The sequence below is a fragment of the Mya arenaria genome, chromosome 7, assembly GCF_026914265.1.
Source record: "Mya arenaria isolate MELC-2E11 chromosome 7, ASM2691426v1".
Classification (NCBI taxonomy): domain Eukaryota; kingdom Metazoa; phylum Mollusca; class Bivalvia; order Myida; family Myidae; genus Mya; species Mya arenaria.
This window is the reverse complement of record NC_069128.1, coordinates 5,182,064-5,201,608: the sequence shown is the minus strand read 5'-3', so window position 1 is coordinate 5,201,608 and position 19,545 is coordinate 5,182,064. Positions and strand designations below refer to the sequence as shown.

At 37.1% G+C, this 19,545-nt stretch overlaps 1 protein-coding gene across 1 annotated transcript in view; it reads right to left on the bottom strand.

Annotated features, from left to right (window-relative positions):
* Positions 1-4,433: 4,433 nt before the first annotated feature.
* LOC128240519 (fibrinogen alpha chain-like) overlaps positions 4,434-19,545 on the bottom strand; it is a 25,622-nt gene continuing 10,510 nt past the window's right edge. The window contains exons 6-11 of the mRNA XM_052957178.1: positions 19,313-19,471; positions 17,088-17,264; positions 16,739-16,866; positions 16,137-16,233; positions 8,266-8,430; positions 4,434-7,952 (exon numbers count right to left, since the gene is read on the bottom strand). Coding sequence (XP_052813138.1) covers positions 7,687-7,952; positions 8,266-8,430; positions 16,137-16,233; positions 16,739-16,866; positions 17,088-17,264; positions 19,313-19,471 — 992 coding nt within the window. The 3' untranslated portion in view covers positions 4,434-7,686. The remainder of the gene's footprint in view (positions 7,953-8,265; positions 8,431-16,136; positions 16,234-16,738; positions 16,867-17,087; positions 17,265-19,312; positions 19,472-19,545) is intronic.

The window sequence follows — 19,545 nt, the reverse complement described above, 5'->3', positions numbered from 1 at the left end:
ATAACTGGTGTCCATTTGAAGAGTGATGGGGATTAAACATAGCTGGTGTCCATTTGAAGAGTGGTGGGGATTAACCATAACTGGTGCCCATTTTAAGAGTGGTGGGGATTAACCATAACTGGTGTCCATTTTAAGTGTGGTGGGGATTAACCATAACTGGTGCCCATTTGAAGAGTGGTGGGGATTAACCATAACTGGTGTCCATTTGAAGAGTGTGGGGATTAAACATAGCTGGTGTCCATTTGAAGAGTGGTGGGGATTAACCATAACTGGTGTCCATTTTAAGAGTGGTGGGGATTAACCATAACTGGTGTCCATTTTAAGAGTGGTGGGGATTAACCATAACTGGTGTCCATTTGAAGAGTGGTGGGGATTAACCACAACTGGTGTCCATTTGAAGAGTGGTGGGGATTAACCATAACTGGTGTCCATTTTAAGAGTGTTGGGGATAAACCATAACTGGTGTCCATTTTATGGCACGAAAAACGCAACATCTTCGGTATACCTCTGATCTTTCTAAACGACGTTCGTGATTGGTCAAGTCACGGCCTTTAAACAAGTGACGTCATTGAAACAAACGCTGTTCAAACAGCCGATATTATGTTGTGTATTACTGTCTTTGAAACGTTCATTTGTAGCATTACAAGTGGATTATCGCATAGGATGTTTTTGGGCGAAACAAATGAGTGTAAATAGGAACAAGTACTTTTATAAATACATTTGTTTATGAAACCATTCAGTACGTTCAGGAATACCCGTTCTTCACAAACCACGCACGGACTAAATATTTCATCCACTGATGAACTGCAATACTGATACATTCAGTCCTTGACGGCCTAATGGTGCACTGGTTGCGTAGTGCTGACACTGCTGACACCACCATTAAGGTATTGTTACCTTTTTGAAGGATTTGTTTGATCTCTAAGATTGCATAGTGCTGACACAACCATGAAGGTCTTGTTACCCTTTTAAAAGTATTTATTTGATCTCAAAGATTGCACATTCCTTGCTACCCTTTTTAAAGGATTTAATTGATGTCTAAGATTGCATAGTCCTTACACCACCATGGAGGTCTTGTTTCCCTTTTTAAAGGATTTGTTTGATCTCTAAGATTGCATAGTGCTGACACCACCATTAAGGTTTTGTTTCACCGTTTAAAGTTTTTTTTACATATACACCTAGTACTAAAGGGACTTTTTCACATATTTCGTGTTGGAGACGATTAATACAGAATCTGTTCAAATTGTCAATGAAAAATATTTTTATCAAACATGCATCGGATTTAAACTCACAACCCAAAATTGTCTGATGGTCACACAGTCCTACTGTCACAAGTTCACACGGTCTGATGGTCACACGGTCTGACAGTCACACGGTCTGACAGTCACACGGTCTGATAGTCACACGGTCTGACAGTCACACGGTCTGATAGTCACACGGTATGACAGTCACACGGTCTGACAATCACACGGTCTGATAGTCACACAGTCCTACTGTCACAAGTTCACACGGTCTGATGGTCACACGGTCTGACAGTCACACGGTCTGACAGTCACACGGTCTGATAGTCACACGGTTTGACAGTCACACGGTCTGACAGTCACACGGTCTGAAGCGCAGAACGTCTGACGGTTACACGGATTGACGGTCACACAGTCTGACGGTCACACGGATTGATGGTCACACGGTCTGACGGTCAGACGGTCTGATAGTCACACGGTCTAACAGTCACATGACAGTCACACGGTCTGACAGTCACACGGTCTGAAGCGCAGAACGTCTGACGGTTACACGGATTGACGGTCACACAGTCTGACGGTCACACGGATTGATGGTCACACGGTCTGACGGTCAGACGGTCTGATAGTCACACGGTCTGACAGTCACATGACAGTCACACGGTCTGACAGTCACACGGTCTGAAGCTCAGAACGTCTGACGGTTACACGGATTGACGGTCACACAGTCTGACGGTCACACGGATTGATGGTCACACTGTCTGACGGTGACACGGACTTAAGGTCACACAGTCTGAGGGTCACACGGATTTACGGTCACACAGTCTGACGGGCACACGGATTGATGGTCACACAGTCTGACGGTCACGCGGTCTGACCGTGGTCACACAATTTGTCGGTCATATGGTCTGACGACAGTTAGAATTCGTATCGTACGTTTTCACAGTAAACGCTCGTACTTTTGTCTATCAGAGTCAACAGTAGTACCTCTGGTTATCACAATACGAGTGTTTATTCTGATTATCAAAGATACGATTGTTTACGGTAATAATCAATGAAACAAGTTTTTACTGTAATCATCTAAGAAACGTGTGTTTAGTGTAATTATCTAAGATACAAGTGTTTACTGTGATTATCAATGGCAGAAGTGATTACTCTGATAATCAAAGATACGAGTGTTTACTCTGATAATCAAAGATACGAGTGTTTACAGTGATAATCAAAGATACGAGTGTTTACTGTGATAATCAAAGATGCAGTGTTGACTGTGATAATCAAAGATGCAGTGTTTATTGTGATAATCAAAGATACAGTGTTTATTGTAATAATTAAAAATATGAGTGTTTACTCTGATAATCAAAGATACAAGTGTTTTCATCTGATAATCAATAATACAAGTGTTTTCATCTGATATCAAAGATACAAGTGTTTTAATCTGATAATCAAAGATACAAGTGTTTACTGTGATAATCAAAGGTACGAGTGTTTGCTATGATAATCACAGATACGAGTGTTTACTGTGATAATCAATGATATGAGTGTTTACTGTGATAATCAATGATACGAGTATTTACTGTGATAACCAATGATACTAGTGCTTACTCTCATTGTATGAAATTCAAATGCTAAGTGTGATCAATCAGTTGCTTGTCAGTTACGGATTTCTAAAAGTAAATAAGATTATTCCAGTGAGCACTTGTCGTCTCTCTCAGACTGTCAGGATCCGGCTAAGGGTATCAAACCGAGATTGTTAGGATCCGGCTAAGGGTATCAAACCGAGACTGTCAGGATCCGGCTAAGGGTATCAAACCGTGACTGTCAGGATCCGGCTAAGGGTATCAAACCGAGACTGTTAGGATGCGGCTAAGGGTATCAAACCGAGACTGTCAGGATCCGGCTAAGGGTATCAAACCGAGACTGTTAGGATGCGGCTAAGGGTATCAAACCGTGACTGTCAGGATCCGGCTAAGGGTATCAAACCGAAACTGTTAGGATGCGGCTAAGGGTATCAAACCGAGACTGTCAGGCTCCGGCTAAGGGTATCAAACCGAGACTGTCAGGATCCGGTGAAAGGTGTCAACCTGACACTGTCAGGATCCGGTGAGGGTAATCATACTGAGACAGTCAATATCCGGCTAAGGGTATAAACCTGAGACAGTCAGGATCCGGCTAAGGGTATAAACCTGAGACAGTCAGGATTCGGTGAAAGGTATCAACCTGAGACTATCAGGATCCGGTGAAGAGTATGAACCTGAGACTGTCAGGATCAAGTGAAGGGTATGAACATGAGACTGTCAGGATCCGGCTAAGGGTATAAACCTGAGACAGCCAGGATCCGGTGAAGGCTATGAACCTGAAAATGTCAGGATCCGGTCAAGAGTATGAACCTGAGACAGTCAGGATCCGGTGAAAGGTATCAACCTGAGACAGTCAGGATCCGGTGAAGGGTATGAACATGAGACTATCAGGATCCGGTGAAGGGTATGAACATGAGAATATCAGGATCCGGTGAAGGGTATGAACATGAGACTATAAGGATCCTGTGAAGGGTATGAACATGAGAATATCAGGATCCGGTGAAGGGTATGAACATGAGACTATCATGATCCGGTGAAGGGTATGAACATGGGACTATCATGATCCGGTGAAGGGTATGAACATGAGACTGTCAGGATCCGGTGAAGGGTATGAACATGAGAATATCATGATCCGGTGAAGGGTATGAACATGAGACTATCATGATCCGGTGAAGGGTATGAACATGAGACAGTCAGGATCCGGTGAAGGGTATGGACATGAGACTGTCATGATCCGGTGAAGGGTATGAACATGAGACTATCATGATCCGGTGAAGGGTATGAACATGAGACTGTCAGGATCCGGTGAAGGGTATGAACATGAGACTGTCAGGATCCGGTGAAGGGTATGAACATGAGAATATCAGGATCCGGTGAAGGGTATGAACATGAGACTGTCAGGATCCGGTGGAGGGTATGAACATGAGACTATCATGATCCGGTGAAGGGTATCAACCTGAGACTATCATGATCCGGTGAAGGGTATGAACATGAGACAGTCAGGATCCGGTGAAGGATATGAACATGAGACAGTCAGGATCCGGTGAAGGGTATGAACATGAGACTGTCAGGATCCGGTGAAGGGTTTGTCAGATAACTAGCAAATAGTTGTGTTCACACGTTTAATAAATATCAAAAGCAAGGCGTGAGCAGTAAAACCGAATACATTCAAAGTGACATAAAACAAAGAGGCATTTAAACCTTTTTGAGTGACATTGCAAAAATCTTCCTTTTGAACCTAACAACATTCAAAGTGACATAACACAAAGATGCACTTAAAACCTTAAAGCCTTCAAAGTGACATTATTTAATGAGCCAGTTACAACTTTTCAACATTCAAAGTGGCATTAATTATGTGGCATTTAGAACTTTTAAAACATTTAAAGTGACATTAAATGCAGATGTCATTAAAACTTCGTTGCTTTGATCCATGGAAGTGTAGAAAGATACCCAGCTGTAGTACTAGGTGCTCGGATGTATGTGCATTCGTCAATTTTATGGAAATCAAGAAGACTAAGAATTCAATTTCAAAATCGATTTCAATGGAAACGAAAAGCAATTAATTAACAATAACTTTCAGAAACCATACACGCAATAATGTGACATAAAACATTTTCATCTTAGTTTAATTTTATGACATGAATTTAATAAAAATAATAAAAAAATAATAATATGTACACTTCACGCTAGATAAAGGAACATTACCATTCAAATTACAACATGATAATAATAATGTGTACACTTCACGCTAGTTAAAGAACATTACCATTCAAATTACAACATGATAATAATAATATGTACACTTCACGCTAGTTTAAGAACATTACCATTCAAATTACAACATGATAATAATAATGTGTACACTTCACGCTAGTTAAAGAAACATTACCATTCAAATTACAACATGATAATAATAATATGTACACTTCACGCTAGTTAAAGAACATTACCATTCAAATTACAACATAATAATAATTTGTACACTTCACGCTAGTTAAAGAAACATTACCATTCAAATTACAACATGATAATAATAATGTGTACACTTCACGCTAGTTAAAGAAACATTACCATTCAAATTACAACATGATAATAATAATATGTACACTTCACGCTAGTTAAAGAACATTACCATTCAAATTACAACATAATAATAATTTGTACACTTCACGCTAGTTAAAGAAACATTACCATTCAAATTACAACATGATAATAATAATATGTACACTTCACGCTAGTTAAAGGAACATTACCACACAAATTACAACATGATAATAATAATGATATATACACTTCATGCTAGATAAAGGAACATTACCATTCATATTACAACATGATAATAATAATGTGTACACTTCACGCTAGTAAAAAGTAACATTACCATTCAAATAACAACATGATAATAACATGTTGTGCAATTCACGCTAGTTAAAGGAACATTACCATACAAATTACAACATGATAATAATAATAATATGTACACTTCACGCTAGTTAAAGAAACATTACCATACAAATTACAACATGATAATAATAATAATATGTACACTTCACGTTCATTAGAGGGATACCTTGAAACAAAATTGTATCCAGTGAATATATTATACCTTACATTAATAAGTCCCTTCTTTGTGTATATAAAGTTGATCGATCCGTATATCAATGTATTTTAATAAAAATCTAGTTTGTATGGCGTCAGCGGTCCATATCATGTTTTGGTCGGTCCGGACCTCGCCAAAAATATAATATGGACCACTGACGTCATATAATATGGACCGCTGACGTCATAAAACTGGTGAGTGCTGCTTGCAATTTTCACAATGACATTTGTTTTCACAAGTAAACTTTATTATATTTGTTCAATAGAACTCATCAAAGGCGCTTTAAATTAATAAATTGTAAAAAAGTGTTAATATAAGAAATATAACACCCCACATCGGGCCAAATGGCATTTTAAGGACCGGGTAGTCAGCCCCCGAAAGTGAATGGACATCGGCTAACGCCTCGTTCCATATTCACCTTCGGGGGCTGACTGGCCGGTCCTTATAATGCCATATGGCCCTCGGTGGTGTCCAATATTTCTTAAATAATAAGTGACGTCATCATTATGGAATATCTTCACTCTAACTTCCATTCTTTAAATAAACTGCCTTTCGGCAAGGACATTTTTTCGATGTATGCAACCGCTTGCGAATCATCGAGTTTCAATATATATGTATATTTGAAAGTGTTTATCTTGTTATTGTTATTAATGAGCCACCAGGCCACAAAACAATTTAAATCAACATGTCAGGAAGTGTTTATCTTGTTATTGTTATTAATGGGCCACCAGGCCACAAAACAATTTAAATCAACACGTCAGGAAGTGTTTATCTTGTTATTGTTATTAATGGGCCACCAGGCCACAAAGGAACTTAAATTAACATGTAAGAAAGTGTTACATTTGTAATTTATTAAATGTTTTATGCATTGTTGTCATTAGCGTTTTAATTTTGACGTTAAAAATATATTTTGGAAGCTATTGTTACGTAATATGATAAACTGTGTTCGGTTGCGGTCGAGTCGGTCAATTAACAGAATAGGTGAGCAATAATTACTTTAAATAAGAAGTATTTCTTAACAGTTCTTGACAGAAATAATGAACTATTGGTGTTAATATAAGTGATGAATTGCGTGAAAATATGTCATGTTCGGTCTCCACATACTTTAATCAGCCGAACTGCGTTTATACCCCGATAATGACATTAATCTTGCAATTCATTCCTTAAAAAGACTCATATTATACTTTTGATATCAAATAGTGTAATAAATATCCAAAGCGAATGACGAAACGTAATAAATTTATATCGTTAAAAATGGCTGTGTTTTTGGCGCTGTAAACTGGCAAATAAGTATTAATTCTGTAACTTGAATCTCACTTCCTGGTCATACAATACGATATTTTATAAAATTACTTTACTATTTCGTATTGAATAAAGCGAGATTGTCTATATCCTAAAAACATTCTGCCGATGAACTGTGATAAATAATAACTAAAACAAGTCTACCAAAATAATAATAAAAACGATGCAAATTTTCTCCACCTCGAGATATTGGGCAAAATAATTCAAATAATTTATCCGCGTGTTGCCTTTTGGTGTCTATGAAAGAGTTATGTAAATGATTTGAACTATCACTAACTTCACAAAACACGAACATGTTTGAGTTAGAAATCAAATTGCACATTTCATAGCTTTAGGAAAAGGCCGGAATGTTTACCTTAAATGCTTAAAATAGTTGATTGTGTTTAAACATAGCATCAAGTTCATAATTCCACAACACTGTTTAAATGAACTAACCATAATTAAATGCATTAAATGCTGCGGTTAAATCTTAATTACTCAATCGTAGCATCATAGTCGACGTCTTCAACCTTGTGTTCGAGAAGGAATAGTAATAAAAGCGGCCGCTATAGCCGTCACTATTGTACCGTGCATTCAGGTTACTGTACGTGCAGTAATTGTACCACCAGCCTGCTCCATAGTTTCGGGCACAGTTATTAGACAACCACTTGTCCACGTCTCTATCGAATGTTGAAAACGGCTGGTGGTTCATATGCCCATGATCACTGATGTCGGAGAGAAGATAGGAACCGGACACTGTAAGTATACCGGGTTACCCCAACTGACATCAGTATCATATAAATAATAGAAAGAGGTTTGAGTGTTAATTAAAAATATGGTGATTATATAAACAACTAAATGTATTATATTTCAAGTAGATCTTTAGAAGTCTATAAAATTGCGCTATAAACGTTCAACTGTATTCAAAAATATTACATCATTATGATGGTGAGATAATAGATGCGTGTATGAAACCAAATAAAGGACACATCATTATTATAATCGTTTCCAGAAGTATTTGATTTAACTGTCTACCGCGTCCCCCTAGCAACTTTAATGATTAACGTACTTCCTGCTGAGTTGATCCTCCTATCAACGTTGAAGATGTATTGGTCTGGTGGAGAAATATAAAACCCCGAGTACTCGTCGAATCCAGTAGTTCCGTTTGGTAAACTCAAGTCAATGCGTAAGTTCATGTTAGCTCGGCTTGTAATGGAGTGAAGAAGATCCAGACCTGTGAAAAATATATATTTAAGTTACAGTAATTATATTAAGTTTTGTACACATTAATGATATTGAGGTATGTGCACACTAAGTAATTGAGGTATATACACGCTAATGGTTTTGAGGTATATAAAAACTAATGATATTGAGGTATGTACACACTAATGATATTGAGGTATGTACATACTAATGATATTGAGGTATGTACACAATAAGTTTATGAATTATGTACACGCTTATGATATTGAGGTATGTACACACAAAGTTTAGGAGGTATGTACACGCTAATAATATTGGGGTATGTACACACAAAGTTAATGAGGTATGAACACGCTTATGATATTGAGGTATGTACACACTAATGATATTGAGGTATGTACACAATAAGTTTATGAATTATGTACACGCTTATGATATTGAGGTATGTACACACAAAGTTTAGGAGGTATGTACACGCTAATAATATTGGGGTATGTACACACAAAGTTAATGAGGTATGAACACGCTTATGATATTGAGGTATGTACACACAAAGTTTATGAGGTATTTACACGCTATGTTTATGAGGTATGTACACACTTATGAAATTGAGTCATGTACACACTAATTATTTTGTGGAATGTATACACTAATGATATTGTGGACAATTAGCACTAATGATATTGAGGTATTTACAAACTAATGATATTGAGGTATGTACACAATAAGTTAATGAGGTATGCACACGCTAAGTTTATGAGGTATGTAAACATTATGATATTGAGGTATGTGCACACTAATGATATTGAGGTATGTACACACTAATGATATTGAGATATGTACACACTAAGTATAATAAGGTATATACACGCTAATGATATTGACGAATAGAAACACTAATGATATTTTGGTATGTACACATTAAGTTTATGAGGTATGTACACACTTACGAAATTGAGTTATGTACACAAAAAATATATTGTGGTGTGTACACACTTATGATATTGTGGTCAATTAACACTAATGCTATTGAGGTATTTACAAACTAATGATATTGAGGTATGTACACAATAAGTTAATGAGCTATGCACACGCTAAGTTTATGAGGTATATAAACATTTATGATATTGAGGAATGTATGCACTAATGATGTTGAGGTATGTAACACTTATGATATTGAGGTATGCACAAAATTAATTTATGAGGTATATAATCGCGTATGATATTTATGTATGTAAACGCTAATAACATTGAGGTATGAACACACTAATTATAATGGGGTATGTACACACTAATGCTATTGAGGTATGTACAAACTAATGATATTGAGGTAGTTACACACTAATGATATTGAGGTATGTACGCAATAATTATATTAAGATATGTACACAATTATGATATTGAGGTAACTTAACACTAATGATATTGAGGTATGTACAAACTAATGATATCGAGGTGGTTACACACTAATGATATTGAGGTATGTACGCAATAAATATATTAAGATATGTACACAATTATGATATTGAGGTAAATTAACACTAATGATATTGAGGTATTTACACATTAATGGTAATAAAGGTATACCACGCTAATGATAATGAGGGATGTACACACTAATGTTATTGAGTCATGCACCGACTAACGATATTGAGGTATGAAAATACTTATGATATTTAGGTAATTACACTCTAATGATACTGAGGTAAATTAACTCTTATGATATTGAGGTATGCACACACTTATAATAAAGAGTTATGTACACTCTAATGATATTGCGGTATACACCCATGTCCTGGCATTATAGAACAATCATACGAGCGTTACTATATTTAGTGTCATAAATTGCAGGTTGTGGAGACCACTATGCGACTTCTACAGCTATTATACAGTTTGGCCGATGCGTGCTCGCCACAACCGGCAAGTAAATAAACGCACGTGTTTTGCACGTCATTTTCGTTTTTATTGATTCGTTGTCGCAAGGAATAAGAGCCATAGCATGGATTACATGTTTTCTCAAACGTAATTACGCGACCCCCCCTCCCCCCGTTCCCGACCCCATCCACTAGATAGGCTAGTTATAATGTAAGGAAATGTTACGTTTATGACATTATGGAATGTAGAACAGAACATATTGACACTTAATGGTAACAAATAGTGTATTTTCAGTTCTAGAAGGTTTTTAAGTAAGGTATTGCCTTTCAGATTGGTTGCTAATGCTATTTGTCGAAATGAGCTGTGTCTCTGAATGAGACAAATTTGCTCGGAATGAGCTCTGTCTCTGAATGAGACAAATTTGCTCGGAATGAGCTCTGGCTCTGAATGAGACGGTTTTGCTCAGAATGAGCTGTGTATCTGAATGAGAGGGTTTTGCTCGGAATGAGCTCTGGCTCTGAATGAGACGGTTTTGCTCAGAATGAGCTCTGGCTCTAAATGAGACGGTTTTGCTCAGAATGAGCTCTTGCTCTGAATGAGACGGTTTTGCTCGGAATGAGCTCTGGCTCTGAATGAGACGGTTTTGCTCAGAATGAGCTCTTGCTCTGAATGAGACGGTGTTGCTCGGAATGAGCTCTGGCTCTGAATGAGACGGTTTTGCTCGGAATGAGCTGTATCTGTGAATGAGACGGTTTTGCTCGGAATGAGCTGTATCTGTGAATGAGACGGTTTTGCTCGGAATGTGCTGCGTCTCTGAATGAGACGGTTTTCCTCAGAATGAGCTCTGGCTCTGAATGAGACGGTTTCGCTCGGCATGAGCTGTATCTGTGAATGGGCAGTTAACATTGGAATGAGCTGTGTCTCTGAATGAGGCTGTTTTTCTCAGAATAAGCTGGATCTCTGAATGAGACGGTTTTGCTCGGTATGATATCTGGCTCTGAATGAGACGGTTTTGCTCGGAATGAGCTGTATCTGTGAATGAGACGGTTTTGCTCGGAATGAGCTGTGTCTCTGAATGAGATGGTTTTGCTCAGAATGAGCTCTGGCTCTGAATGAGACGGTTTAGCTCTGAATGAGCTGTATCTGTGAATAGGCGGTTAACCTCGGAATGAGCTGTGTCTCTGAATGAGACGGTTTTTCTCAGAATAAGCTGTATCTCTGTATGAGACATTTTCGTTCGGAATGAGCTTGGTCTCTGAATGAGACGGTTTTTCTAAGAATGAGCTGAATTTCAGAATGAGATATTTTTATTCGAAATGAGATGTTTCTCTGAATGAGACGGTTTTTCTCAAAATGAGCTGTGTCTTTAAATATCTGAGACGGTCTGGCTCGGAATGAGCGGCGCCTGTAAATGCAACGTTTTTCCTCGGAATGAGCTTTTTCTCTGAAAGAGTGTTTTTTTCAGAATGAGCGAAGACTCTGAATAAGACGGTTTTGCTCGAAATGAGCTGTGTCTCTGAATGAGACCTTTTTGCTCGAAATGAGCTGTGTCTCTGAATGAGACGGTTTTTGCTCGGAATGAGCTCAATGTGCTGTGTCTCCAAATTAGATGGGTTTTTCGGAATGAGCTGTGTCTCCAAATGAAACGGGTTCTTCTTGGAATGATCGGGGATTGAAAATAAGACAGTTATGCTCGGAATGAGCGGGGTGGGATCTCTGAATGAGACGGTTTTATTCTGAATGAGTGATAATTTAGATGAGATTATTGTTTCTGTTTCTGTTATGATGGATTTAATGGTCGTTTGAGATCTGATTCTAAAAACATTTATACCTGTTAAGGTGTTAAATGCAAGAAGCCAGTTTCTATTAATTGTGTGCAGTTGAAATATTATATTCACTGATTTTACCTTTTTGTCAATCGATAAATATTCTTGCCCTGTAAATACCACTCCTATACACTCGTGGTTTTATAGTTTATGAGGTTAATAAATACTTAACTTATGTTTAGTTGAATTTATTCAAAGAAAACGTAAATGTATTTATTTCGGTTCATAACCAAGCGTCTAGTATATCCGATTATTGCCATACATGGTAATTGTCAGTGGGTTTACATCACTAAGGGGCTCGTATAAAAGCAGCTTGTTTACGTCATTCGAGGTTGTATATCGGGTAATTATACTGAAGAAAACTGTTTTGAAATACCATCACACCCATTATGGATTTATATAAGACGCTTTGATGTTATAGAATATGCACATTATTGCATGACTCTCGTTAAAACAAATGAGGAAGGCAAAATTATGCATCAATGTGGGTGTTCTCTATTATACTTGTAAGGACCACTTCAAAGTGCATTCGACCACTGAAATAATGTAACATGTCGCTAAATTTCAAACGAATTGTATATAGCAAGTGTCTCAATGATTTTGTTAGTTTGGTTTCAGCTGAAGCAAACATATCATCGCCTAACAGACAGAAAATATCGTGTTCCGTGCCACTTGCTGTTTGGTTTTGAATGAATGACGTGGCCGATGTCAGAAATAACGCTGAAAATGACAGACATTGCAAAACAGAAGGGACATCACATTGCAATTATTTCGGACTTCGTTTGGGCATTTCAACCATTCAAGCGATTTGCTGTGCTTAACATTCATAATTCAATAATATACATGGAAATACAGGGCACAAGTGCATTCTTTGATCATACTCGATGCTTGGATGCGATCGTTATAGTTCTATAGAGCGTTCTACAATTAACTGGGCTGATTTTCTGTTCTCTAGTTTTTACTTTGGCCTAGCGTATGATGTTAAGTAGTATTGCTTTAAAGCGTCATGTTGTATTTGTAAACGGTTTGAATGAAATATTACATACCTTATTTATTCATCTTTGAAATGAAATATCTTATACAAATATGTTGTGCTTTACAATTTGAAAGTGCATCTTTAAATTTTCATTTACTGTTTTTACTTGCCATTTCAATAGTCGTTTGATACATGCAATATTCACTTATAATGATCTAATATTATGTGGTATAGATAAACGCTGCCAATTACAAGCAAAATTATATACATAGATATAATATATTAAATATTTTATTGAGTGTATGTTGTTTGAATAAATAAATACTTGCTCTCCCGATATAGGTATATCCTGTCCTGTCATTGTTCTATGTTTTATGAGGTTAATGCAACAATAATTCATATTTGTCTGAACATATTTAAATAAAACATAACTCATTCTATTAATTACACAACTATAACCAATTACCTTCAAACAAGTTAATCTACAAAGGCTTCACGAAGTGTGCCGCAAATGTGATCATGAAACCTGTGTGTATAATATGGATAACTTAGTCCACACATTCCATAAGACCACAAATAGCGAATGTTTTCCTTTTTTTGCTGAATAACTGATTTATAATCTGTGAACGACGTCATATATTACATCACATATTTACTTCTGATTTTGATCGACTGAAAACAGAAATATATGTAAAATGCAGATTTACACAGTATTGGGAAACAATTTTGTTACGTGACATACAAATAGTAACCTACAGACCGGAATTAGGGCAAATAGCACAAATCAGGAAAGTTATTTGCATCAATCCTACATGAAAAACCTAGTCTACCGACTGCACCATTGCATATGCTTTCATAACATGTTCGTATTGTATTTCAGTTCATTTTACATTTCGAGAACATTTTACATTTTGAGAACATTCAAACAAAACTTTACTAACACAGCATGCAAACGTACACACTTTTAACCGATTTGTTATGAAAACGTCCGAAATACAGTAAACATTTTTCGTTTTGATAAGAATTCTTTATAAAAATAAAATTTAATTATCCTAATATGCTTTTAATTGCGGGAATTTTAAATAAAACGTCAAAACATGTGGTAATGTAGAAATGTCAACGTGCACGAACGTGAAATGTCATCGAACACGTTCCTCACGCTTTATTGCGTAATGCTTAGTTTGACACAATGATATTTACACTTTACCGTGTTGTATCGTCTGACATATACTATTACATTATTTGAACTATTTTGTAAACGGCATAGACTCTGTGAAGACTTTGACGTATCATGAAAACCCATGTGTTGCCTTTCCTCGAGAGCTACAGTATGTTTCTGAATACTAATCAATTCTGCTGCCTGCCTAAGCAAAAGCCAGAGGCGTCTGGTGTGTGTGCGTTCCTTGTCATCAACCTAGTATACTAGGTCCCGCTTCATGAGTAAGGCACTGGATTCCACGAGCACTGGTTCAGAGGCATCAGCACAAACACTGTCGCCCTCTTCACGAACTGCTCTCATTCAGACTTCTCAGACTAAACTTTATTGTTTTTAAAGCAAAACAACGAAAATTAATATTATAGCACTGGTTGGGTGGGCATCAGCGATTTACAGAACTTTAACATTGCCATTAAACTAAGAATTTTTCACGCATTCAAATGAAACATGTTATTCAAATTGCCAGGGACACTACGTCAATATCAAGCAAAAACACACGCATTACTTTTAGAAACGTTTAGTCATGTCCCTTATTCTGACCTCAACAAGCAAACAGCGTTTTTGTTTGATCTAGGTTACACATTGTTTATTCTGCAGGCGTTGGCAACAGCCAGGAGCGACAGTATATATTTCATTATCCTGCCATTATAGTGACCTGCAATTCTTGTTTATCATTTAACTCAATGTTGACCGAAATCCTGAATTGAGTATTTGGAGCACCACGACAATTTCCCTTCCAAAACAACCTCGGATGTATATGAACGTTTTACAATGTTAAAATTATTTACTTTTATTCACGCTGCAAGTAGATCGCGTTGTAATTTCAATTTAGCACTTTAACATAAAGATTTTACTCTTAGGAATCTTAATTGTTTATGCAATACCCCACTGATCTCGAAATCAATTTTAACCTAGTTAAGAATACACGTTAAAACACTACAAAAATAATAATATCATTTTACAAACTACTTTAACTAATGCACTTCGTCGTATGATGGAGATTGCCGAGGTGTTACGATTGTCATCTGGACTGGGCACTGAAGTTTAAGGACCGGTTTAACATTCTGTACTCAAAAACATGTTGCATTGAGTCGTTCCATTCCTATAGATTCAGAAGTTCTGAAGGTAATATACAACCCCACATAAATATTGACCAAATTTAAAGCTATCTATATAGTACATTTTTATATAGCAATTTGAATGACAGAAAATCTCACAGCTAGAAAAAATACACATTCCTGTTAAGTATTAGTAAATGATTGCTGTCCACAAATTTGTGATGATCGCCTTTGAGCCCTCCAGTCCTCGGGCAAATAAGGACATTTTCGGGAGTTCAACGTATACTTTCAAGCTGCGGTCAAACACTTATACCTAATCCAAAGTGAGTCACTTATTTTCTTTTCTGTCGAATGTACACCTCCAGCAACGTAAAAACAGTACATACCACACTCTGTGGTTTATCAATACACATGTTTGAATATGAACTCACAACTTTGGTATATTCGCACAAAACCATTAAGCTCTAAATCTACAAGTTGCCACATTTCCTCCACACTTGAATAGACAAAACAAGCAACGTAAAACTGAACTTACTATATCGGTATATTCGCACATTTCCACTCAAGATAACATGTATTTAGTTACTTCAACTCTCATCTCAAATTAAATGTTTGAAAGTAATCACCTTTTAACTTCCGTCAAACTGCTAGATGCCTAAGAAAGAGTGCATACATTTATGTTGTCTTGTTTGTTATGCAGATGTGTAGCTTATTTAAAGCGAGCACCAGCACTAAATTCGCCTTTGTGTATAGAGAAGGTTCCGTTATCGACAAGATCTTACTTACCAATCCACAATTCACCATCCAGTGAGCCAAAACCCTGCTCGTACTCCTTAAATCTCCTGTTGAAGTCAACAGACCCATCAAATCGTCTTTGAAACACCTACAGATAGAAGTTAGAAGGCAATGTTTAAAATCACCTTAATTACAGTTGATTTATATATTAGAATTTCCGGCCTGAAACAGTATAATTATTCGCTAGGTATGGGCTTTAAACAATATCATTCATTATCGTTTATATTTTAAACATCTTTAAAAGATCAGTCTATTATTAAAGGGTAGAGGGCAATAAATAACATAAGCCTTTTCTGTTTATGTCTCTTATACCTTTAACATCAGTACTCATTAATAGTTATGGGTTGAAAACCTTAAACAACATCGTAAATAACTATTTATGTGTCGAAAATCTTAAACAACATTAATATTTAATATGCTTGGGTTCAATACTTAAACAAGGCATAAGTATGTACATGCGTTGGTCAAGTGCCATATACAAGAGCAATTTTTAAGTATTTGTTTAATACATAAACAGCAATAATCCTTACTATGTACAGGTCAAATAACTTATCAGATTATCGCAACATTAATATAAACACCATCATACTAACCGTCCACCCACCACCATCGGTATCCATATCGCAGTAAACCTCCACTTCCTTGTGCGTATTCCAGGGCGTGATTTTGTACACACCCGAACCACGTGGCAAGCCTCGTTTTAACACATCGCTGCAGTCATCTGGTTAGTATAAGATGCCAAAAGTGTCTTTATTAAAATGTGTACTGCGATAATGCCACACATAAGAATACAAGTCCGAGTCTTGGCACATATAATTAAAAGCAAATGTTTTGCATTATTTAAACACGAACACAAATTTCGACTATATTGCTTGAAGAACTTTGAAATCGTTATAGTTTACATTGTGATGAAATACAATGATTTTATCAAAAAAGTCTTACATGCAACGATACACTGCTGCAAGTTGCATGGTTGTGTTTCAACGTCAGGTCCCGGGCACGGTTTCCCGCTATGAGATGGACTTGGATCGGAGCAAGATCGGTTTCTGGTCTCCACGCCGTCACCACAGGGCAAAGAACAGGTGCTCCATGTCGACCATATATCCCATTGGCCATCCACTGTAGGGTATAGCATAATGTTGCATTTTACAAGGAAATGTTCCTGCCATTGTTTGGATGGCTGGTGGATCATGCTCGGCATGCCCTCTATGTTGTTAGTAGAACCCATCATCATCAACAGAAAGAATCTAAGATATAGGTCTTGAAACACTATTATTCAATAGCGTCACCTAGTGTATCATTATATTTTGATGTTGACATGTGTCCTTTTTATTTGAATGTAGGTATTTGTATATGTACGTGCAAGCGTGCGTGCATGCGTATGTATATTTGGGATAGTATTCAAAAATGGTTGTTTCGTATTCAATCTACAATTTCTTCCGTCGATATTTAAACATTGACCCTTCTATAACTTTATTTGCTAGCAATGACTTTCCGGAGTCGTACTGCGAAGTTCACGAAGTGTCTGAGTTATCTGTATAAACACATCATACATTACATTGATTTTATTGACTTTTTTCATTTCAAACACAGAGTAATTTCATTATACTATTTTTAAACTAGTCATTCCCTTGCATTCATTACCATATATGCATGGCGTAATAGTGTTCGTCAGAGAATACATCTAAAGTAATTTGGAATTCAAAGGACAGATTACGAATCAGGTGATACAAATACTTAATAATTATGTATAAACCACGACAGAATGTTCGTTATACATATGTTGTTTCTTTTTTTTATAACATAGTTACTTAGTGCGCATCTACTTCCAAAATACTAAGCCAAAAAATAGGACCTTGGTTTATCGATTTCAAATGCTATTTAAAGAAATGTATTAATTTTGTTTAAGAAATACGCACGAAGAAATGGAATACTTAGTTAGTCAGTTTGATGGTTTCACATTTTTGCTTGCTTAAATATACAACGTATTCGACCACACACTCATCGTATCAACCGACTAGCATAATATTGCTTATTTACTCAAAATTGTAACATATCCACTGTTTCTTAATATTGGGACACATTTTATTTCTTTTCGATTTTTTATGGCAAAGAATTGTATATTTTAAATCTCACTGACAAATGAAATGGAATGACACTATGTTATAGTTTGTCCTACTAGACAGAACTGTAAAACTGAAATATGTAATACAAAGTATGAAAGTACTTAAACCGACTGCACCTGTTAAAGTGGAATTGATTATGTTTTCAGCTGTATGTTGATGTATGGTAACTCTCAAAATACAGAGAACATCCTCGAACATGAGAAAAACAATATGCGCACATGAGATATTGGATATTTAAGTCATGGTATGTCGTTCAGTAACACGGGGGACGGGCTTTGAATTTGCAGTAACGACCTCGTCCAGTAGCACAGGTAACTAGAGGCAGACCCTAAATCCGGGGCGGACCTTAACTGTAACGGTAACGATCTCGTCCAGGAACACAGATGACTCGAGGCGGACCTTAACTGCAACGGTAACGATCTCGTCCAGTAACACAGATGACTCGAGGCGGACCTTAACTGTAACGGTAACGATCTCGTCCAGGAACACAGAAGACTCGAGGCGGACCTTAACTGTAACGGTAACGATCTCGTCCAGGAACACAGATGTCACGGGGCGGACCTTAACTGTAACGGTAACGATCTCGTCCAGGAACACAGATGTCACGGGGCGGACCTTAACTGTAACGGTAACGATCTCGTCCAGGAACACAAATGACTCGAGGCGGACCTTAACTGTAACGGTAACGATCTCGTCCAGTAACACAGATGACCCGGGGCGGACCTTAACTATTATGACAACGATCTCATCAAGGAACACAGATGACTCGAGGCGGACCTTAACTGTAACGGTAATGATCCTATCCAGTTGCACAGTCGATCCGACACGGACCATAACTGTAACATTTACGATCTCATTTGGTGTTACGGGGTCGGTTCTTATCGGTGTTTTTTCCTCTTTATTCTATTTATGAGAGAACCAATGTCTGTATGCGTAAACTTCATTTCATATTCCTGTAGACCATACTGCTTTAGCATAACTATCTGTAGCCTATTGCTATATTCAGTAACATACGAAATCATGAAAATCAGTAAAGCCTACCTGGACATTCGACTGACGTCCGGCATGTCTGATTTTCAGTTATATTTCCTTGGCATGTAGCGGTGATCGAAGCTGGAGCATGGCATGTTCTGTCTCTCGTCGTTGTTCCATTGTTACATGTTCGGGAACATCGGGACCATGGTGACCATTCACTCAAATCTTAGAACGAATAACATATATCAAGTTATAACAAGTCGTTATAACTTCTTACTTTTTTAAATTAGTTTAATAGA